Source organism: Leptonychotes weddellii, chromosome 6 (genome assembly GCF_054177405.1).
Source record: "Leptonychotes weddellii isolate Sample4059 chromosome 6, ASM5417740v2, whole genome shotgun sequence".
NCBI lineage: Eukaryota > Metazoa > Chordata > Mammalia > Carnivora > Phocidae > Leptonychotes > Leptonychotes weddellii.
In genome coordinates this window covers 98514541-98538678 of record NC_138374.1, presented here as the reverse complement: position 1 = coordinate 98538678, position 24138 = coordinate 98514541, and the positions used below count along the sequence as shown (strand labels likewise).

The 24138-nt window shown below is 35.9% G+C and overlaps 1 protein-coding gene across 3 annotated transcripts in view; it reads left to right on the top strand.

The window, feature by feature from the left end:
- TSEN15 (tRNA splicing endonuclease subunit 15) overlaps nucleotides 1–24138 on the top strand; it is a 35189-nt gene that overhangs the window by 6854 nt on the left and 4197 nt on the right. Inside the window, exons 4-5 of one of the 3 annotated variants that reach the window (XM_006749548.3) lie at nucleotides 23142–23283; nucleotides 23807–24132. The exons of the other annotated variants lie outside the window; for them this stretch is intronic. Coding sequence (XP_006749611.2) covers nucleotides 23142–23283; nucleotides 23807–23827 — 163 coding nt within the window. The 3' untranslated portion in view covers nucleotides 23828–24132. Of the gene's footprint in view, nucleotides 1–23141; nucleotides 23284–23806; nucleotides 24133–24138 lie in introns of those variants that run through there. 3 annotated transcript variants of the gene reach the window in all.

Below are 24138 nucleotides of genomic sequence, written 5' to 3'. Positions count from 1 at the left end.
GGAGTGGGAGGATGGGTTAGCCTGGTAATGGGTATTGAGGAGGGCACATTCTGCATGGAACACTGGGTGTTATGCACAAACAATGAATCATGGAACACTACATCTAAAACTAATGATGTAATGTATGGGGATTAACATAAGAATAAAAAAAAAAAAGAATTAGTTGGGAGGATAAATTAGTAAGCCATTTTTACCCTCTTGCATTTAATAACTCAGAGGGCTTAATGTATCTTGGTTTTTATATAAACATTCATAATTATATTATGCAGTGGAATAATAATATAGAAAATAGCACAAATGAGGCCCAATACCCAGTAGATTTATTATGCTGTTTATGGCATAAAATTTTCTCAACTCAAAGTATGCAAATAACTTTTTAACAAATAGCTATTGTGTGTGTGTGTGTGTGTGTGAATGAGAAAGTGTGTATTTAATTTCATTCCTCAGTCTTTAACAGGAGCGGTATTTTTAGGTAGTAGGCATACTTTTATCTATTTTTGCCTCCATGCATATTTTGTATGTAAAATGTTATATATCTAACAGATACATGATTTCAGACATTTGTTTGTTAATGTAGGAATTTTCCTTCATTAGTAACACAGAGAAGAAAATGGTTGACTTTGAATCTTTGGCAGCCTTACATAGGGAAGAAATTCATGTCCTAAAAGTATTTGGGTAGGACTTTGTGAGGCTAGTTCACCAAATAAATAACTAAATGAATAAATAGAATGTTTTATATAAGAAAGCTAACAGCTTACTTTATTCAATAATAAATCATCTACAAAAATAAATCACTGTGTTCACTTTTAAACAGCTTTTTTTTCTCAGATAATATTGTTGAGGCTTTTTAGTCTTTACTTACCAAGTATTTATTGAGTGACTATCATGTGTCAGGCAGTGATCTAAGTGTGGGGATACCATGTTGATCAAGACAACTCCCTTTTTTGGTATCAGTGACATACGACATTATATTAGGTTTCAGGTGTACAATAAAATGATTTGGTATTTGTATATATTGTGAAATGATCATCACAAGAAGCCTAGTTAAGATCTGTCACCATATGTAGTTATAGAATATTTTTTCCTGTGATGAGAGCTTTTAAGATCTACTTTCTTAAGTCACTTTCATATATGCAATACAGTGTTATTAACTGTAGTTTCCATGCTATACATTATATTCCCATAATTTATTTATTTTATAACTGGAAGTTTGTGCCTTTTGCCTCCTTCAACCCATTTTGTCCACTCCCCACCCCCGCCTTTGACAGCCACCAATCTGTTCTCTGTATCTATGAACTTTTTTTTTTTAGGATTCCAGATATAAATGAGATCATATGGTATTTAAGACAGCCTCTTGAAAATAGTGTTCTGGTACTAAATGTTGGCTTGGAAAATAAATTTTATTTTATTTTTTGGTAATTGTTGGATGGGATCTAATAAAAACAGAGTTCTCCTTTGTTCTGAGACTTAATTAACTGTGTAATTTGGGACTGCCTCCACTTATTTTATTGTTAGGTAATTGAATAAAAAGGACAATGGAGTACTGATAAGTACTTTATAGAAGGTTGTAGCAAGACTCAGAGGAAGGACAGGAAAAATCTCCTGTAGGTGGTAGGAGACTGTGTTTTAGCAGGACAACTGCAAGTAGTTAAACATGGTTGCCTGCCTGTAAGCATGGTGTCTAGTTCAGAGCAGGTGCTTTATAATGTTGGGGAAGGCAGCTAATGAATAAATGAGTATATAGAACTCAAGGGAAAATAGGGAAGGATGGGAAGTGAGGTGGGAAAGTTTACCTAGATCATGAAGGCCATCACTGATGTCAGTGTTTTGCTATTAAAAATTATACTGTAATGAATAACCTTGTAAGTATATTTGTTCTCATGTATGACAGCTTCTCTAGGGTGGAAGTCTAGAGGTGGAATGGCTGGGACTTCAAGCATTTACACCTTCCTCTTTACTGGTTATTACTAAATTGCTCAATGAATAGTTATCAGTTTATAGTCCACAATATGTAAGTTTTCATAGAGTAGGAGAAGAGATTTACTGACCTATAACTGACAAAGATTAATTCATAGTATATAAATAACTTTTGTGACTCAAGGAAAAACAACCCAACAAAAAACATGGACAGAAACAGGCAGTTCACAGAAAAGGAACTCAAATGGCTCAAATCCGTTTATAATCAGGGAAATAGAAATATAAAATGTGCTCATTGGTGGTTTGTCTTAACTATGCAGAAGCTTTTCAGCCAGTTTACATTGTTATTGTGTGACAAAAAGAAGGTATTAGCTTATGGGGGAATCTTTGAATAGGGCTACAGCTAGCTCAGAGAGTACCTTTGAGTGAATTAGAAAGAGACAAAAAAAGTCTCCAGGGTTGAAAGCGTGGCAAGCAGCATAAGCCGGATTTCAGACCCACTTGTACCAGGCACTCTTGTGCAAGGCACAATCTGTGCAGTATACACAATTCCCTGTCCCTGCAGCATGTTTACTAAGTCCTGGCTTTCCACAAAGAACACTAAAAATTGCTGCTATGTGGATGGTGTCACTGAAAGGCTTTAGGCAGGGGAGTGATACTGTAGATGATTCCATGGGGTTGTAAGAGTATTTTGCATTTGTAGACAATGTTACAGTATTTCAAAGTACATTCCTAAGTGTACTCTCATCAGCACTAAAATTCTGAATGGTTTATAGGGTATTTCTTTTATCTAATTTCACATGTAAAAAGCTGAGGTTAAAAATGTATCTTTACTTATACTCTGCTGTTTCCAGAAGATTATGCGGGATTAAGTGAGTTGCATCAGAATCATAGTAGATAACAAAGTCTCATTGCTATTAGAGTTCTGTTTCTTTCTTTCTATTTCTATTGGTGTTTTTAAAATCTTTTTTTATTGAAGTATAGTTAATATATGGTATTATTTAAGTTTCAGGGGTATAACACTCTGATTCAAGAGTTATAGACATTACAAAACGTTCACCACAGTAAGTGTAGTTAGCATGTGTCACCATACAAAGTAATTATAATATTGTTGACTATATTCTCTATGTTGACTATTTTCATCCCCGATGATTTATTTATTTTATTACTGGAAGTTTGTACCCCTCAATCCCCTTCACCTATTTTGCCCATCTCCCCACCCCCCTCTCTCTGGCAACCACCAGTTTGTTCTCTATTTATAAGTCTATTTCTGGGTTTATGTTTATTTGTTGTTTTGTTTTTTAGATTCCACATTTAAGTGAAATCATGGTGTTTATCTTTTTCTGGCTTATTTCATTTAGCTTAATATCTTCTAGGTTCACCCATATTGTTATGAATACCAAGATTTCATTCTTTTTTATAGCTGAGTAATGTTCCATCATATATATTATATATGCACACACATACACACACACACACCCCCCACATCTTTATCCATCATCTATTGGATCCATCTATTGGCACTTGGGTTGCCTCCATATCTTGGCTATTATAAATAATGCTGCATTAAACATAGGGGTACATATATCTTTTTGAATTAGTATTTTCGTTTTCTTTGGGTAAATACCCAGTAGTGGAATTACTGAATCATAGGGTTATTCTATTTTTAATTTTTTGAGGAACCTCCATACTATCTTCCATAATAGCTGCACCAATTTACCTTCCCACCAGCAGTGCACAAGGGTTCCCTTTTCTCCACATCCTTGCCAACATGTTTCTTGTCTTAAATCTTTTATTGTAGTATAAAACCAGATACAGAAAACCACACAACAAAAATGTATAGATTGAGTTATATGATAAACATCTTGAATCCTAGTAACTACCATCAAGTCAAGAAATAGAAGTTTTCCGGTCATCCCCAAGCCTCTTCCATGTGCTTTGTTCCAAGCATAACCCTCTCTTTCCCACAAAAGTAGCTGTTATTCATACATTTATAGTAATAATTTCCTTGTGTTTCTCTGTAGTTTAGTTGTGTCCTTTTTTTTTTTAGGATTTTATTTATTTGGGGGGGCGCCTGGGCGGCTCAGTTGATTAAATGTCTGCCTTCCGCTCGGGGTCATGATCCCAGGGTTCTGAGATTGAGTCCCACATTGGGCTCCCTGCTCCGCAGGGCAGGGAGCCTGCTTCTCCCTCTACCCTCTACCCCTCCCGCCTGCTCATGTACTCTCTCTCTCTCTCACGCTTTCTCTCAAATAAACAAATAAAATCTTAAGAAAAAAAGATTTTATTTATTTGAAAGAGAGAGAGAAAAAGCATGAGCAGGGGGAGGGGCAGAGGGAGAGGGAGAAGCAGACTCCCTGCTGAGCAGGGAGCCCGATGTGGGGCTCGATCCCAGGACCCCAAGATTATGACCTGAGCCAGAGTCAGACACTTAACCAACTGAGCCACCCAGGCACCCCAGTTGTGCCTTTTTTTGTTAAGTCAGGCTTATTGAGGTAAAATTTATATACAGTAAAAATCACTCATTTTAGGGATACAGACATGTGAGTTTTTAATAAATGTATATAGTCATGTAACCAATACACAATTCCCCCAAAACTTCCCTCATGCTCCTCTGTCATCAATTCCTATAGTTTTGTCTTTTCCAGAGGGTCATATCAATAGAATCATAGCCTTTGTGTCATGCTTCAATCCCTTAGCATGATGCTTTGGAGATTATTCCATGTTGTTGCATGTATCGTAGTGTGCTCCTTTTTATTGCTGAGTAGTATTCCATTGTGTGGATGTGCCACAGTTTGTTTAACCAATCACCAGTTGTTGGATATTTGGATTGTTTCTGGTTTTTGGCTTTCATGGATGAAAGCTATAAACATTCTCTTTAGGTCTTTGTGTAGACATATGCCTGCAGTTCTCCTGAGTGAATATTTAGGCACTGAATTACTAACTAGTTCATATGATAAATGTATTTTTAACTTTATAAGAAACTGCCAGATATTCTCCAAAGCTACTGTGCTATTTTTCTGTACCCACCAGCAAAGTATAGAAGTTCTAGTTGCTCCACAACTTGGCAACATTTGGATTATCAGTTTATTTAATTTCAGTCATTCAGTTAAGTATGTAGAGATATCGCATTGTGGCTTTAAATTTGTATTTCCCTAATGACTAATGATGTTGAGCAACTTTTGATGTACATATTTGCCACCTGTACCTCTTCTTTGGTCAAGTATCAGTTCAGATCTGTTGCTTATATTTTAAAGATTGTGTTATTTGTATTCTTAATAAATTGTAAGAGTTCTTTATGTGTTCTACATACAATTCCTTTATCAAGTATTCTTTTGAAAATATTTTCTTCCAGTCTATGACTTGTCTTAATTTCTTTGGAAGAACAGAAGGTTTTAATTTTGATTGATGTTCAGTTTATCATTTTTTCTTTTACAGTTTGTAGTTTTTGTGTTCTATGTAAGAAATGTGTGCTTAACCCACAGTCATAAAATTTTCCCCTACATTTTCTTTTCAAAGTTTTACAGTTCTAGTTTTTACTTTTAGGTCTGTGATTAATTTGAGTTGAATTTTATATATGGTATGAGCTAAGAGGGTCAAGATTCTTTTTCCTCTTTTTCTTTTTGCAAATGCATGTCCAGTAGTTCCAGCGTGATTTAATTGCTGCAACACCTCTGTTGAAAATCACTTGACCATGTGTGTACGTCTATTTCTGGACTCTAGTCTATACTCTTGATCTGTGTGTCTATCCTTCTGTCAGTGTCATACTATCTTGACTATAACTTTGTTAGGAAGACTTGAAATCAGGTAATGTAAGTCCTCCAACTTTTTCAAAGTTTTTTTGGGGGGGCTATACTAGGTCCTTTTATTTTCCATATAAAATTTAAAATCAGCTTTATCTCTACAAATAATTTGTAGAGTTATTTGTGTCTCACAAATTTTGACCATTAAATTTTTTTTTTGTTATATCTTATAAATCTCCATTGATCTGCAGTAGAGATTGGCAAACCTTTTCCATAAAGCTCTGGATAGCAAATATTTTTGATTTTGCAGGCTATTTTGTCTCTGTCATAACTCAGCTCTGCCATGTTAGTGTGAAAGTAGCCATAGACAATATGTAAACACATGGGTGTGGCTGTGTTCTTATAACTTCATTTATAAAAAATAGAGGGCAGTTCAGATTTGGCTCACAGACCAGTAGTTTACTAACCCCTGATGTATGGGTTCTGCCTCTATCCCTTTCTTTTCTTTACAGTTTTCCTGTTAAAGAACCTGGGCCATTTGACCTGCATCCTCTCCCGTAGTCTGTGTTTGCCAACTGCTCATTCACGGTGCATTGCAACATGTTTCTCTGTCCTCTGCCTTTTCTGCACATTAGCAGCTGGAACCAGAGCGTTGATAGATTTGATTTGATCACATTAGTAAGACCATAAAGTAGCTGGTGGTCTGTTCTTTGATCAGTAGGCATATAATGTCTGATTACCTCTCTCTGTGTGATCTTGCTAACTATTGATACTTAATGCCTAGCATTTACTGGTGGTTTTAACCTTTGTTATCACTATTGTTCTGACTCATGATTCCAGTTCACTTCCCTTGGACTGCAGCAAAGATTCATAGTATTAGTATTATAGGCTTTGGTTATATATTGTTCCCAGAACCTCTTGGTGCTGACTTTCCCCTTTGACTCTCAGGAAAGCATGGTGGAATGTGAGTGGACGACAATGATGATATAGGGAATATTAATTTTATATTAAAACATAACTTGCCAACTTTGGTACTTTATTGTTAGAAACAAATTACTTGTCACACACTGCACAATCTACCTGAACACACCAGTAGTAAATCACTATCCTGTTGTATGCTGCTTAGTTACTTGATATATGGTGTGTGTGTGTTTGTGTGTGTTTTAATGCTTTGTATCCCTCAAAAATATTAAATAACATTTTTATTACTAAGGAATCTGGGTAGTATACAAAGCATGAGAGCCAGAGGAATTCGTAATTTGCTGGGGGTGAAAGCTCATGTTGTTTACAAAAGACATACAGCATGTAAGGCATAATAGCTGTCTCCTTTATTTAAGTCCTAAATTTTGGAGTCTATTGTTTGTAAAACTGGACTAAACTCTATCATTTACGTACGTAACTACAACTTAGCTATAAAATATTTCCCCAGTGATGACAATAAACAATCTCCCTGTATCTCTTATAGTCAATTCAGTAGCTGCCTTGCTGCTTGACTACTGAGTAGCCGAGTAGCATATATATTCACATGGCTTATTTTTTCCATTATTTATTTTATGATGTGTATACTGACTCCTAAAGAGGTAACAGTTCTAGTCAGCATGTAATGATTTATCTGTGTGAATTTCTAAGAATGCCTAAACAATTTTTGTATCCATTTCCCTCCTGTTTTTTCAGGCTTTGGACCTGGTTTAATTTACATAGTTTCTGGCAAGAGTGTAGGGTGAATGTGTATTTGAATGGAAGTGAGTGAATGCATTACTTTGAGCAAAAGTACACTTTGTGACTGGTGATATCTGTAAAGCAGTTATACATAATAATATGTTCATATTTAAAACACCTTGACTTATATTTCAAGTCTCAGGTCTTGTGTATAATAGTCCCTTGTGAAAATATTGATTTAATACTAATTGCTGATCTCCAGTGGGAGGATAGAATTGGTAAAGAGCCCACATATGACTATCTAGTAGGAAAATTATGCTGATGGAGTAGGAGGTTGTTTGTTTTTCTTGAAGGGAAGGACACACCTCCTTTTTCTCTCATCTAAAAATACTTCTTAAAGCTAATGTAAAATGATTTTTAGCTTACATTTTAAAATACTCTATTAAGTTATATATTTGGATGGGATGTGCATATGGAAAATACTCTAGATGATTTCTTACTAAAGTGAATCTAGGAATCCATGTAGCAAGTTTGGTAAATGACTGTAAATGTTATGAGTACAGTTTCCCCAGGCACAGCAATGATATAAAATCATATTAATAAATTCACTGAGGTCAAAGAGATCTGATGAATTTAAAGATGAGACAACCAGAGGAATCCTAATGAAAGCCAGAGGACTTTTTCAGTGCTAAGGTAGCAAATGAAGTCAAATTTATGTTCGGATAGTTTGATTAGCTTCTTTTTGGCCATTGATATTTGTTCAATGTCCCTAAATGGGAGAAGTATATTATAACAAATTTAGGATAATAGTATTACAGGTTTCTGTAGTAGTAGTATAGGCAGTTGTAAATAGGAAAATATCTTAACTAGCTCACACGAGGACACATAGCAAATTATGAGGAAATTTTTAAAAATTTTTTAAATTTTAATTTTTTTTAAGTAATCTCTCTGCCCAATATGGGGCTTGAACTCACAACCCTGACATCAAGAGTCACATGCTCTGCTCACTGAGCCAGCCAGGCACCTCCGTTGTTCTGTTTTTTAACTACAAAGGTTTTTTTCTGATAGAGCCTATGTCATCTCTCAGTTTCCTTGTCAATTTAGTTTCTTCAGCAATATATGAAAGATGTGCTGAAAACTAAAACCACAGTTACCACATTTTAAGCTTATCTGTGTTTATAGATGTTACAAGTTTCAAAAAAAGCTGCGTGAAGTGTTTTGTGCAATTATGAAATCCATGGACAGTTAAGATACTGTTTTTTGAAACGATCTATAAATTTCCTATGTTACAAAGGATCATAATTCCTTGCTTAGTAGTACGAATGAATCATTCATCCTTTTGAGACCTGATTAAATTATAAACAGTACTCTCTTGGTGCTAGAGCATAGTGGATGGCTTGTGTGAGGATGGAGCTTCTCCAGCGGCTGTTTTATCCTCCCACTCCCACAAATTAGTAGCATTTATTTTGACTTATGGTGATTGAGAACCTCTTGAAAATGGGTGCCCTCAGCCATTTTATCTGAGAGAAATTTTTTCTGAATATTCTCTTTCTTTGCACCTTCCAATCTGAATATTACTTTAGAAACTTAGAAAAAGGCTTCAACATTCTGTATACCAAATTGGTCATCTGCTAGTTCAGCATCCATAAGGCAACAGTCTAAGAACTTCAGTCATTTGGTTTCATGATCCTACAGTTAAGGCTAATTTATGTGGTAAGAGAAGTGAAAACAGTTCATTACACATATAAATGAGTGTCAGAACCAATGTTAGGATTCCTAGTCTGTGATTTTTTTTTTAAAAATTTTTTATTGTTATGTTAATCACCATACATTACATCATTAGTTTTTGATGTAGTGTTCCATGATTCATTGTTTGTGCATAACATCCAGTGCTCCATGCAGAACATGCCCTCCCCAATACCCATCACCAGGCTAACCCATCCTCCCACCCCCCTCCCCTCTAGAACCCTCAGTTTGTTTTTCAGAGTCCATCGTCTCTCATGGTTCGTCTCCCCCTCCGATTTTCCCCCCCTTCATTCTTCCCCTCCTGTTATTTTCTTCTTCTTCTTTTTTTTTTTTTTTTAAACATATATTGTATTATTTGTTTCAGAGGTACAGATCAGGGAACATACAGTACAATATTGGTTTCAGGAGTAGAATTCAATCACTTACAATCACATACAACACTCAGTGTTCATCACAAGTTCCCTCCTTAATACCCATCACCCATCTAGCCCATCCCCCAGCCACCCTCCTCCAGCAACCCTTTTGTTCTCTGTCCTCAACAGTCACTTATGGCAGGTTGCCTGGGTGGCTCAGTCGGTTAAGTGTCTGCCTTTGGCTCGGGTCCTGGGATTGAGTCCCACATGGGTTCCCTGCTCAGCCGGGAGCCTGCTTCTCCCTCTGCCTGCCTCCCCCTGCTTGTGCTCTCTGTCTCTCTGACAAATAAATAAAATCTTAAAAAAAAAAAGAGTCACTTATGGCTTGTTTCCCTCTTTCCTTTTTTGCTTTTCCCCCTTCCCATATGTTCATCTGTTTTCTTCTTGAATTCCACATATGAGTCTAATTTTTAAAATCTGATGCTCAGCTTATTAAGCCATATCAACCTGTTTCCTACACCATTGTTTTCAAAAGAATACACTCTCCCTTCTTCCTACATTGAATCAAAAAAACTGCAGTTCTTTTTTCTTTGTCAGAACAAATGTAGCTTTTAAATATTCTGTTTAAAAACTATTAATAGTAATTTTCCCTTTTTAAAGAACATGATTACTTTTATTTTTTTTATTTTTTTTTTAAAGATTTTATTTATTTGAGAGAGAGAGAATGAGAGAGAGCAAGCACATGAGAGGGGGGAGGGTCAGAGGGAGAAGCAGACTCCCTGCCGAGCAGGGAGCCCAACGCGGGACTCGATCCAGGGACTCCAGGATCATGACCTGAGCCGAAGGCAGCCGCTTAACCAACTGAGCCACCCAGGCGCCCAGAACATGATTACTTTTAAAATATTAGCTGTTCATGTGTTATCACAGCAGTAACCCAGATAATAAAAATGGACTAATTGTTTATCTTTAAATATGTTCTATCAGTGTTCTTATAGGGAGAATAAAGAGAACCCATATTTTAAAACACTGAGATGTGTAGGGAAAATTAAAATTTTATTTATTGTTCTTACACCAAAATAATATGCCTTTCAGTAAAAATGTTAAAAATGTATATAATTATGCTTTTTATTTAAACATTAAATATAATGAATATAAATATAATTATAGACTATCTAGAGGCAAAGTAGAAGTATGTTTTGGTTTTAGAGGTAGATAAAAAGGCAAATTGCAGATTACTTCAATATATTCTAGGTTTCCCATTCATTTATTGGGTGCCTGTTGTGTACCAGACTTAAGGGGTACGAAGTATCACAGTCCTTGCCCCCATGATGCTCACAGTCTAGAGCTGAGACGGACAGGCATTTATGTCTAGTGTGATAAATGGAACAAGGGATAGGTACAGGGCACTGAGGAAAACTGCAGAGGTGGGAGATCCGACCTTGGCTGGTAGTGTGGGAGGCGGGGAGACTGAAAAATCTTCCTGCAGGACAAGTTGTTTGAAATATCTGTAGGCATTCCATACAGAATGGGGATGGGAATGGATGTTCCTGACAGAAGTAATATGAGCAAGATATTGAGGGCTGAGAGAGCCTGAAAATTGCAAATGGTTCATTATGACTGGGTATTAGTAATGGCAGAGGGAGTACCTATGCGCAACTGGTGAGAAAGCCCCAGAACAAGGTGTGCGTGTGCGTGTGTGTGTGTGTGTGTCTGTGAGAGAGAGAGAGAGATGGGACCAGGAGAATGAGGAAGAAGAGAGGGAAGGAGAGACAGACAGAGAATATAAGAAAAGTAACCACTGTCTGGTAGGCAGTAATAGATCAGGAGAGGCATAATGGATTAAGGAATTCAAAGATAGAGAAAGAGGAAGAGCTTTGCCGCTTGGATGTCTTTGAGGGACACAGATATATCCTGAAACAAAGGTGGGGAAATATGTGAATGGGAATTGTAGGAATTGTAATGCTTGTGTCCAGTTTCTCTAAAGACTCCCATTAAAATACACAAGTCTGAGAATGTAGAAAATGATCAGCTATTAGTGCAAGAGCATAACTTGGGGATTTGAGGAGGTTAAGCCACTGTCCAGCACTTGCCATTTCTCTGCTTCCTTTGCTGAACATTTCCAGGTTTCTAGCCTCTAAATGTTAAAGTTCACTAGGGCACAGATCTCTGAGCTTTTTTCTGTTCTTCGTACTCCCTAGATAGCCTCATCTGGTTCCATGGTTTTAAATATCATCGATATATTGAGGACCCCCAAATTTATGTCTCTACCTCAGCCTCTCCTTGAACCTAAGACTCATATTTGACTGCCTATTTGACTTCTCCACTGGAATCTAAAAGGTATCTTAAACTAATATATCTAAAAAGAACTCTCGATTTGCACCGTAAACTGGTCCTTCTGCAGTTTTCCCCATGTCAATCAATGGCAACTCTATTCATTCTGAAACTCAGGCCAAAACCCTTGGAGTCATTTTCTGTATAGATAGACTTTATTTTTGAAAATAATTTTAGATTTATGGAACAATTGAGCAGATAGTACAAAGATTTCCCATATGAGCCCCAGCCCAACACTGTTTTTTAGTGTTTATTAGTGCTATTATTAACATCTTGCATTAGTGTGGTACATTTGTTATAATTAATGAACCAATATTGATACATTATCTTAACTAAAGCCCATAGTTTACATTAGGGTTCATTCTTTATTGTACAATTCTATTGATTTTGACAAATTCATAATGTCATGTATCCACCATGACATACAGAATAGTTTCACCACCCTAAAAATCCCCTGTGCTCCATGTATTCATCCCTTTTCCCCTACCCTGAACCCCCAGCAGCCCCTGAACTTTTAACTTTCTATATAGTTTTGCCTTTTCCAGAATGTTACATAGTTGACATCATACACTATGTAACTTTGGCTTCTTCCACTTAGCAATGTGCATCCTCATCACCATGTATTGTTAGTTTTTTGAGTTTTAGCTATGCTAATAGGTGCATAAGCAGTATCTAATTTTTTTAATTTGCAGTTTCCTAATGACATATGATGTTGAGCGTCTTTTCGTATGTTTGTGTGCCATCTGTATATCTTCTTTGGTGAGGTGACTGTTCAGATCTTTTGCCCATTTTTTATTTGAGCTGTTTTTTTTTTCTTTTTGTTGAGTTTTAAGGGTTTACGTATTTTGGATACAGTCCTTTTATCAAATATGTGTTTTGCAAATATTTTCTCCCCCACTGTGGCTTATCTTTTTATTCTCTTAATAGTGTCTTTTGCAAAACAGTTTTTAATTTGAATAGAGTCCAACTAAATAATTTTTTCTTTTGTGGATCACAGTTTTGGTGTTGTATCTAAAAACTCATCACCAAACCCAAGGTCACTTAGATTCTCTCCCATGTTGTCTTCTAAAAGTTTTATGGTTTAGTGTTTTACATTTAGATCTGTGATCATCTTTGAGTTAATTTTGGTGAAAAGTGTAAGGAGTATGTCTAGATTCATTTTTTTTTTTCTATGTTGATATTGGTTGTTCCAGCACCATTTGTTGAAAAGACTATTCTTTCTCTATTAACTGGCTTTTGCTCCTTTGTCAAAGATCAGTTGACTGTTTTTGTGTGGGTCAGTTCTGGGCTCTCTTTTCTAGTCCATTAACCTGTTTGTCTTTTCCTTCACCAGTACCACATGGTCTTAATACTATAGCTTTATAAGTCTGGAAGTCGGGTAATGTCAGTCCTCTCACTTAGTTCTTCTCCCCTATTGTGTTATTCTGGGTCTTTTGCCTTTCCATATAAACTTTAGAATCAGTTTGTCCATATCCACAAAATAACTTGTTTAGAGCTTTGTTTGAGATTGTGCTTAATCTGTAGATCTCATTGGGAAGAATTGGCATCGTAACAATATTGAGCCTTCCTATCCAGGATCATGGACTATCTCTCTATTTATTGAGATCTCCTTTGATTTTTTTCATCAGAGTTTTTTAGTTTTCCTTATACAGATCCTGTATGTATTTTTGCTAGGTTTATGCCTAAGTATTTCATTTTTTTATGCAAATGTAAATGGTGTTGTCTTTTTTATTTCAAATTACAATTGTTCATTGCTGTTATATAAGAAAGCACTTGACTTTTGTATATTAAGTTTGTATCCTGTAACCTTGCTATATAATCTCTTTATTAGTTTTAGTCCACCCAGTTCTCATACCCCAATTAATACATCAACAAATTCTGGCCGTTCTTTCTTAAAAGTATATCCAAAATCTATCATTTCTCACCACTTCTGCTATACTGTCTTACTCTGGTGTAAGCTACTATCATCTCACTCCCTGTACAGTTACAGCCTATGAAGTAGTCCTCCTTTATAACACTTACCACATTTATTGCTACTCAGTATATTATATATTTGGTTGTCTTTGATTGTTTCCTATCTTCCTTCTTCCACTAGAAAATAACCTCCATGAAAGCAGGAACTTTGCTCTTTTTATTGCTATTGTCCCAGTGTCTAGCTTGGTACCTAGCACTTGGTCTTAAATAAGTATTTTTTGAATGAATGAATGAATGAATGAATGAACTCTCTTAGACTACTCAGTTCCTACAGCAGAAACTTGCTAAATAACATTTTAAAGAACATAAGGATATGCTACAAGCAACCTTCCAAGAGTTTCAAAAGAAAATAGGATGTCTGCAGAATCTATCCACTTGCAAGATTTATCACTATTTCCCACTCTTTACACTGTAACTATATATGCATCTGCAGATAGAGAACACTCAGAGGTCTGAAGAGGCACTCCGCCAAGGCTATGAATAGCCTCCTTACCTTTTAGTTAAATTCTTTTTCGTGCATATCCTCCCCACCTCTCCCTCCAGCCACCTTTCAGCCCTTCTTTTTCCTTAGTGTCTTGGAGAAAGGACTTACATTAATGGTGGAGTAAAGGATTACCAGAACTAATTGAGTTCCCTTTTTAGGACATTTTTAAAGATGTTCTTAGTTACAAGATTTGATCCTGAAGTGCTACATACTTTTTTGAAAGATACTCCATTATTTTCCTGTAATCAAAAAATATTTCTTTTCTCCAGAGGTATATTCTTTATTACAAATGCATTTAATGACCATTATTTTATTTGAGGCCTGAAGTCTAATAACTGGTAAAATAATTTCTGTCATTGGTCTCCCTGCATATCAAAATGTGTGTCCTCATACTACCTCCGTTGGAAATCTGAGGCTGGTGAAACCCCCAATTCCAGCAGTGTCTTGCAACTGACACAGCATTTTTTCTCTTAGCCTCAAAAAAAAAAAAAAAAAAAAAACTTACAGTTTATTTTAGCAGAATGGCTTCCCACTGGGGTGAGTGGCCACACAGGCACTTAATTATTCACTAATCCAACCCTGGAACTTAAGCTGCCTTGATTTTTTTTTTTTTTAAACTAGGAAGGCATTGGCATGATTCCCAAGGAAGTGGTCTATTATCCTTGAAACTCTTCTTTAGGATTGAGCCTGTGGATGAGTAAGGCTTCTTTGGTACCTTGGGCACCAATTTCACTTTGCATTGTGTTCAGAGTTGCATTGTGATGTGCTGTTCCAGTATATCATAATGAGGCAGATCAAGAAGTGTTTCATTCATTGCTAACTCTACAGTATGTACCAGTTTGGCCACATTGAAGAGGACAGGACATACTGCTTTCTGTGGGTTGAATTTTAACCCATGATGCATTTTATTTTAACAACATTTAAGTTAAAAATAATGTTTTCAACTGCTTGTCCTCTGTACAAATCTTCAGAGATTACTTAGTCTCTGTTACAGGATCATCACAAAAAAATGAATGCTAAGATTTATGGAAGGCATTATATAGCTTGGAGGGAGGGTAGTAGCCAGATAATGTTACCTATGTGTTTCCCGCAGGCTTTTTCAAGTGAGCTTTATTAAACTTCGGAATTACTCTGTGTTCAGAATGTTGAGGTACTCTCTGAACAGTTATGGGAAGGAAAACCTGTTATAAACATTAACTTCTCTTACTGCTGATCAACAATTATGATTATTACTGATTTCTTTCTTTAGGTTTTTCCTTTGAAATGCAATAAACTTGAGAACCTGAACTTATTATGAATACATAGGTTATGTTTTTCATATATGGATTTCTATCAAATATGAACTATAAATAATTTTATTATCTAAGTTATTTTAGATTTATGTGATGAAGCATCTCTACAAAATATTTCCAAAGAACTGAGCTTTAAAAAATTTTACATGAGGTTTCTGAATTAAAACTTTAAGCTGTAAGCTTGTTAGAAGTTCAGTGAGATTATAGTATTTTAGTGGTACCTCATTGTTCTCAGCATCTTTACAATTGTGTGTGATTTTTAAAGTAGAGCTTTGGAACCTTTTGTTGTAGTCTTGCTGTTAGATTGAGAAAGTGCAATCTGTTGACTTAAAGGCAAAGTCAACATTTTTAGGAGTTTATCGGTGTCCCATAAAGGAAACAAACAAGAAAGTCTTGATGGCATTACTTTAAACATATGTTAAAAATAGACCAGAAGAGATCCTGAACAAGAATCTTTGTAAGCCTTCCTCAGTGTGCTTTCAGTAACAGAAGCAGATAAACTATTTTATTATGTAATTACTGAGAAAATTCACTGGTAGTTTCCCCCCACACGCAACCAAATAGGAGCTCTGAGATGGGAAGTTCCATTTCATTTTTGACAGTGATTTCCTTCAACTCTGAAGACAAAACCCCTTTTACACCTCTGAGCTAATTTTCAAATATTAGTTTCCCACATGGGTGTTTCAAGTAAATTTGGAAGTGTTTTGCTGTTTATATTAAAGAACTCTGGAAACAAATATGAATGAGATGGAAATTTCTATCCTAAAGTTGAGTATATGGGCTAGAATTCCCAGACAGTTTACCTTAGAAAAAACTACACATGTCTGCACGCACACACATGTATGTTTCTGATTTAAGCAATATCATATCTTAAGAAATGGAAACTGTGTAAAAGTTGCCTTAATAGGTTTTTTTTCCTTCCATCTGTGTCCCATCCTTGTCATACTCTGCCAGCTAGGGATATTTAAAGAAAATTATTTTTTTAAGTGTTTTATTTTAATTTCACTTAGTTAACATACAGTGTTATATTAGTTTCTAGGTGTATAATATAGTGATTCAACACTTCCATACAACACCCAGTGCTCATCACACAAATGCATGCCTTAATCCCTATCACCTATCTAACCCACCCCCAACCCCTCCCCTCTGGTAACCATAGTTCTCTATAATTAAGAGTCTGTTTCTTGGTTTGTCTCTCTGTCTCTCTCTTTTTTCCTTTGCTTGTTTGTTTTGTTTCTTAAATTCCACATATGAGTGAAATCATACGGTATTTGTCTTTCTCTGACTGACTTATTTTTTTTTATAAAGATTTTACTTACTCATTTGAGAAAGAGAGAGAAACAGAGAGAGCACAAGCAGGAGGAGAGGCAGAGGGAGAAGCAGACCCCTTGCTGAGCTGGGAGCCCAACTTGGGACTCAATCCCAGGACCTGGAGATCATGACCTGAGCTGAAAGCAGACAACCCTCTGAGCCACCCAGGCACCCTTCTCTGACTTATTTCGCTTAGCATTATATGCTCTAGCTCCATCCATGTTGTTGCAGATGGCAAGATTTCATTCTTTTTTATGGCTGAATAATATTCCATTCTATATATCTATATTTATCTATCTATAGATACATTCTACCTATATACATACACCACATCTTTATCTATTCATCAGTCAGTGGATGTGTTGGTTGCTTCCATATCTTGACTATTGTAAATAATGTTGCGATAAACATATGGGTGCATGTATCCTTCAGAGTTCGTGTCCCTGTATTCTTTGGATAAATGCCCAGTAGTGCGATTGCTGGATCATAAGGTAGTTCTATTTTTAACTTTTTGAGGAACCTCCACACTATTTTCCACAGTGGCTGCACCAGTTTGCATTCCTAACAACAGTGCATGAGTGTTCCTTTTTCTCCACATCCTTGCCAACACCTGTTGTTTCTTGTGTTGTTAGCCATTCTGACAGGTGTGACGTGATATCTCATTGTAGTTTTGATTTGCATTTCCCTGATGGTAAGTGATGATGAACATCTTTTCATGTGTCTGTTGGCCATCTTATGTCATCTTTGGAGAAATGTCTGGTCATGTTTTCTGCTCGTTTTTTTAAATTGGATTATTTGTTTCTTGACTGTTGAGTTGTGTAAGTTCTTTATATATTTTGGATACGAACCCTCTATCAGATATGTCATTGTGAATGTCTTCTCCCATTCTTTAGGTTGACTTTTAGTTTCGTTGATTGTTTCCTTTGCTGTGCAGAAGCTTTTTATTTTGATGTAGTGCCAATATTTTACTTTTGCTTTTGTTTCCCTTGCCTCAGGAGACATATCTAGAAAGAAGTTGCTATAGTTGATGTCAAAGAAGTTACTGCCTGTTCTTTTCCAGGATTTTTATGGTTTCGGGTCTCACATTTAGGTCTTTAATCCATTTTGAATTTATTTTTGTGTGTGGTGTAAGAAAGTGGTCCAGTTTCATTCAAAAGAATGTTGCTGTGCAGTTTTCCCAACATCATTTGTTGAAGAGACAAATGAAGAGACAAATTTTCCATTGGATATTCCTTCCTGCTTTGTTGAAGATTAATTGACCATATAATTGTGGGTTTATTTCTGGACTTTCTATTCTGTTCTATTGAACTGTGCGCCTATTTTTGTGCCGGTACCATTCTGTTTTGATTACTACAGCTTTGTAACATAACTTGAAGTCCAGAATTATGATGCCTGCAGCTTTGCTTTTCTTTTTCTTTCTTTTTTTTTTTTTTTTAAAGATTTTATTTATTTGAGAGAGAGAGAATGAAAGAGAGAGCACATGAGAGGGGGGAGGGTCAGAGGGAGAAGCAGACTCCCTGCCGAGCAGGGAGCCCGATGCGGGACTCGATCCAGGGACTCCAGGATCATGACCTGAGCCGAAGGCAGTCGCTTAACCAACTGAGCCACCCAGGTGCCCCTGCTTTTCTTTTTCAAGATTGCTTTGGCTATTTGGGTTTTTTCTGTGTTCCATACAGGATTTTAGGATTATTTGTTCTAGTTCTGTGAAAAATGCTGTTGATACTTTGATAGGGTTTGCATTAAATGTGTAGATTGCTTTGGGTATTATAGACATTTTAACAATATTTGTTCTTCCAGTCCATGAGCGTGGAATGTCTTTCCATTTCTTTGTGTCATCTTCAATTTCTTTCATCAGTGTTTTATAGTTTTCAGAGTACAAGTCTTTGATCTCTTTGGTTAGGTTTATTCCTAGGTACCTTATTTTTGGTACGATCATAAATGGGGTTGTTTTCTTAATTTCTCTTTCTGCTGCTTCATTATTGGTGTATAGGAATGCAACAGATTTCTGTACATTGATTTTGTATCCCGTGACTTTACTGAACTTGTTTATCAATTCTAGCAGTTTTTTTTTTGTGGAGTATCATGTCATCTGCAAATAGTGAAAGTTTTACTACTTTTTTACCCATTTGGATGCCTTTTATTTCTTTTTTTCGTCTGATTAATGTGGCTAGGACTTCCAGTACTATGTTGAATAAAAGTGGTGAGAGTGGACATTCTTGTCTTCTTCCTGACCTTAGGGGAAAAGCTCTCAGTTTTTCCTCATTAAGGATGATGTTAGCTGTGGGTATTTCATAGATGGTCTTTATTATGTTGAGGTATGTTCCCTCTAAACCTACTTTGTTGAGAGTTCTTATCATGAATAGATGTTGTACTTTGTCAGTTGCTTTTTCTGTGTCTATTGAAATAACCATATGGTTCTTATCCTTTCTCTTATTGATGTGATGCATCACACTGATTGATTTGCATATTGAACCACCTTGCAACCCAGGAATAAATCCCACTTGATTGTGGTGAATGATTTGTTTAATGTATTGTTGAATTCAGTTTGCTCCATTCAATACTGGCCCTCTTTAATACCCATCACCAGGCTGACCCATCCCCCTACCCCCTTCCCTCTAGAACCCTCAGTTTGTTTCTCAGAGTCCATAGTCTCTCATGGTTCATCTCCCTCTCCGATTTCCCCCCCTTCATTTTTTGTTGGGAGTTTTTTGATTATTGACTTGATTTCTTTGCTGGTTTTCAATCTATTCAAATTTTCTATTTCTTCCTGTTTCAGTTTTGGTAGTTTATATGTTTCTAAGAATTTATCCATTTCTTCTAGGTTGTCCAACTTGTTCGCTTATAGTTTTTCATAATATTCTCTTATGATTGTTTGTATTTCTGTGGTGTTGGTTGTTATTTCTCCTCTTTCATTTGTGATTTTATTTATTTGGGTTTTTCAACAACTTTAGTTTTTCTGAAGGTCTTCTTATATTGACTTTTTGCTCTTGATTATTAGATACTTTTTCTTGCTTCTTCATATAGCTTAGAATTGTTCACTGTATCCAGATACTGTGTATAAATAAGAGACTGATATTGATGCTACTCCATGCCCCCCAGGAGCTCATCCTTTCCTCTTTCTGGCAAGTAGGGTCAGGGCCTGATTTAATCAGTCTAATCAGAAGTCGAGACGAGTCATGGCTGAGTTGCAACTTTAGTTATCCCAGTTTTCTTCTAGTTTCAGATGTCTTGAGAATGGGATTAGACCTCTCTCTTCATCAGGGCTTTGTAATTAGAGCTTGCTTGCTATTTTCCAGTCCCTTCCCCAGCTTCTCATGCTGTCGTGTCACTTAAATGCAGAATAAGTCCCATAAGGAGAATTGGCAAACTGGAGGGACTGCTGTCCCTCCAGATTTCAGTCCACCATGCAAGTTCATATGTAGCTATTACTAGTATTGATGGTTTCCCTTTGTCACAGTGAAGTTGCTTGCCCATGATTGTCTCACTCTTCTAGCCACTGGGCCCACACTTAGCAGTTGCCCTCAGAGATAGAAGTGGCCTATCTCTGCTTACCTGGGAAGGGCTCATTTCTCATTAGAATTGATTTCCTTTAACCTTCTTTGTGTCTACATTTCTTTTATGTCTTTAAAGAAAAATGTCATATTTTTTTAAGAAAATCAGGTGTTTTTTTCTTTGTTGTGGTAGGAATAGTGGTCTTTGATTTCTTCTATATTCTAATTAGAAGTAGAACCTCCTCCTGTTCTGACTTTTGAATAAATAATATTAAAAAAAAGTACACTGCCCTAATGATCATTTCTTACAATTCTTATTTTGAACCTTTTTCATAGTATAGAGTAGGGGTCAGCAAACTGAAAGGGCTAAGTAGGAAATATTTAGGCTTTGTGGACAAAGTGGCAAAATTGAGGCTTTTATGTAGGTACTTACAATACCATTTCAAATGTACCATTTATAGATCTAGAGACTATTCTTAGCTCACGGGCCATGAAAAAACAGATGATGTGGTTTACCAAGTTCTGGTATAGAGACAAGTGATAAAATAATTAAAATGTTTCGATGAACAAAAAGCAAGCAAATATCAGACACTTTTAAGAAATTAAATTCTAGGGAGTTCTTTGGTATACCATCTACCATGATATCTACAGTAGTAAGTACCAAAAATGATAATCCTGATCTGTCAAGACAAGTTGAACTTTTATTTGGTATAATAGAATTGCATAATAAACTTCAGAAAAGTATTTGTCAGAAATATATTTAACCATATGAAATCTTCATTTAGAAAGCCTCACTCATTCATTCTGCCCAGGTATTCTACTACAATATTGGGCGTATTGGGCAATTTTTTTTTTTTTTAGCTCTGACACTCAAAATGGGTCAATCCAGTGGAAAACAGACACTTAAAAGTATGAATGCAAGGTAGCGCATACCATAATGTAGGTTTGCACAGGCTTCCTCCATAGGGTAAGATACATAACTCTGCCTGGAGGTTGGGGAAAGGTGACCCAGAAGAATTCAGAGAGATGATGATGCTTTGCTAACTCTTGAAAAGGAATTAAGACTTTTTCCAGGTGGACAGATTTTATACACCCAATAAATGTTGCCTGACAGTTACGCTTAACAATTGAAGTATCACCATATTGTTGACTTGACTCACTCAAGGTCATTTTAGAAATGGTTTGAGTATGAGGAAAAAAACTTAGAAACACATTCTCTCCTTATATCATTACGTGCCTGTGTAAGCTTAAATGAGAGGTAGTAGGTAAGGAGCCTTTTGTAACTGTTTTAACAAACTGGTTATCACTGTGTGACATATTATAAAGTGATTAAGTGATAATTTAGCAAGAATAATTTAATTTCAGCTTGTCCAGAAGTTTATTGCTGCTTTTAAGTCACTGAAATCTCCAGTCTCTACTACAGATTTTTTTTAAAAAGCATTATAATTATTGTAGTAAGAATATTTCAAAGCAGAGATTTTCCTTTTTAGATTCTTTTTTTTTTTTAAAGATTTTCTTTATTTATTTGAGAGAGAGAGAATGAGAGAGCACATGAGAGAGGGGAGGGTCAGAGGGAGAAGCAGGCTCCCTGCCGAGCAGGGAGCCCGATGCGGGACTCGATCCAGGGACTCCAGGATCATGACCTGAGCCGAAGGCAGTCGCTTAACCAACTGAGCCACCCAGGCGCCCTCTTTTTAGATTCTTTATAAATTTCATAGTTAATAAGGTGGGTGAAGAGTGACCATAAGAATTTTTACTTAGGGATGAAAAGTAGAACGTAAGGGGATAAATTACGTGTTTGCTAAAGAAAAGTATTGAGTTATTTAGGTATTCAGTTATAGCATGTTAATAAGCCAGTAAATCTTTTTCCAATTTCTGGAGAATTGGTTAGCTTAATGAAAAAAGCAACTGATCATTTTTTATTTGCCTTTTTAAGAATGCTCCTCTGGAGGTTACATTTTACCAAATTATTGAACACAAGCTTTATTGCGTAGGTAATAAGGATTTTTAGTTTCTGGTAAACAAAAGCTAATAGCACTTTGAAGTATCTAGGAGATACTAGATTTGGTAGATTATTTTCCATAACAAGCAAACTGAAACCCTTTATAACATTGATGCTTGATATATAACTTTACAAGAAAAAAGTTTTCTCTCTACATTTTTCTCTTAGCTTCTACTAAGTATCAGAATACATATTGAAAACCATAAAAATATCTATACTCATATTTAATAATTCTGACCTTGGAAAGACCGAACAGAAACAATTACCTACAGAAGGATCATCATCACATCTTTATTAGTGCCCTTCTCCCCACGAAAGGCCTGAGAGAACTCCATAGGAATAGGGGAATGATTGAGTAAATTTTGAGTCAATAGGTAATATATAGCCATTTAAAGATAGTAATGATGAACACCATGTAAAACATGGAAATGTTTATTATCTATTTTTTTTTAAAAAGCAAACCTGGATACCACATTGTTCCACCCTAGGATACCACATTGGAAAATGAATGCCCAGGATCCATAGGCCATAGGTGCACTGAACACTGTTAGTACGCCATTCTGTAGGTTCCTGAATACAGTCTGATTCTTTCATGTGTGATGATCAGGAGAGATGAGTAAATCCAAAAGAGGGCTGAAAGTCAGTAGATGGCTCTTATTTGCACGATTTTCTATATGAGACAACTTTAGATGTTTATATTTGAGCCTTCAGACATTTCCTTAGTCAGTATTATGGATATAATGTTATTACCTGCCTCTTCCCCAAGATTTTACAGTGTTTGATCTTATTATTAATTGAGTGACTGTGAATCCTAAATGTACTGTGGCTTTATTTTCAGGATAAGGGAGATCTTGAAGGCATCTCGAAAATTGCAAGGTGATCCAGATTTGCCGATGTCTTTTACTTTGGCCATAGTGGAGTCCGATTCCACAATAGTCTATTATAAACTTACTGATGGATTTATGCTGCCAGACCCTCAGGTCAGTTTTGAGGCAACTATCAGTGAACAGTGAAAAAAAGAGGAAAATGATAACATGATTTTAAGTGCGAATCAAGCCATTTAGCTTCCTTTGCAATATGAAAATTCAAGAAAATTATGACCTGATTTTCACACCTCAGAAACTTGGCTGTTTTGTTTAAAGTAATATGTTCCTAGTTTCCACAAAAATAATTAGACTTTTTTTTTTTTTACTCTTTGGAGAATTTCATAGTCTCCCGGAGTACTTCATAAATTCATGATATTTGATAATTAACTGAGGTGGAATGTGAAGGCTTATAATAGCTTTAGCCAAAAGAACACTTCTTTAGAAAATGTTAAATTGGTTGACAGTTTGACAGGAAACTTTTAATAAAATAAATGTGTTATGCATGATTTCCTTATATACTTTGTTGGTGTATTTGGGATAATTACATTAAATATCTTTCTGATTTTGCTTTTAAATTACCTTATTTAATATTGGGGAAAAAGTCCATCCTGATCTTTTTTTTTTTTTTTATTTGCAGAATATTTCCCTTAGAAGATGACACCTATACTTCCTGATGCTTACTGTGAGAGTGGATTTGAGATCTGTCAGCCTGGTTCATCTCTTATCTCAGAGATAGTTAGGGTTGACTTAGCTGGTCCTATTCCATAAGTTTTTCTTTTTGAAGAATAAAACTTTCCCAGATAGAAGAATTTTTTTTGTTGATAAGTATAGGGTAGTTGCTCTAGAACTTTCTTACCTGGAGATAGTTTAATTACAGTTAAATACAAGTTGATGCTTAGGATGTGTTCAGAGGGGTGGCACACATGTGTTTCTTCTGTCGTCCACCACTCATAGCTGCCTCGTTGTTCA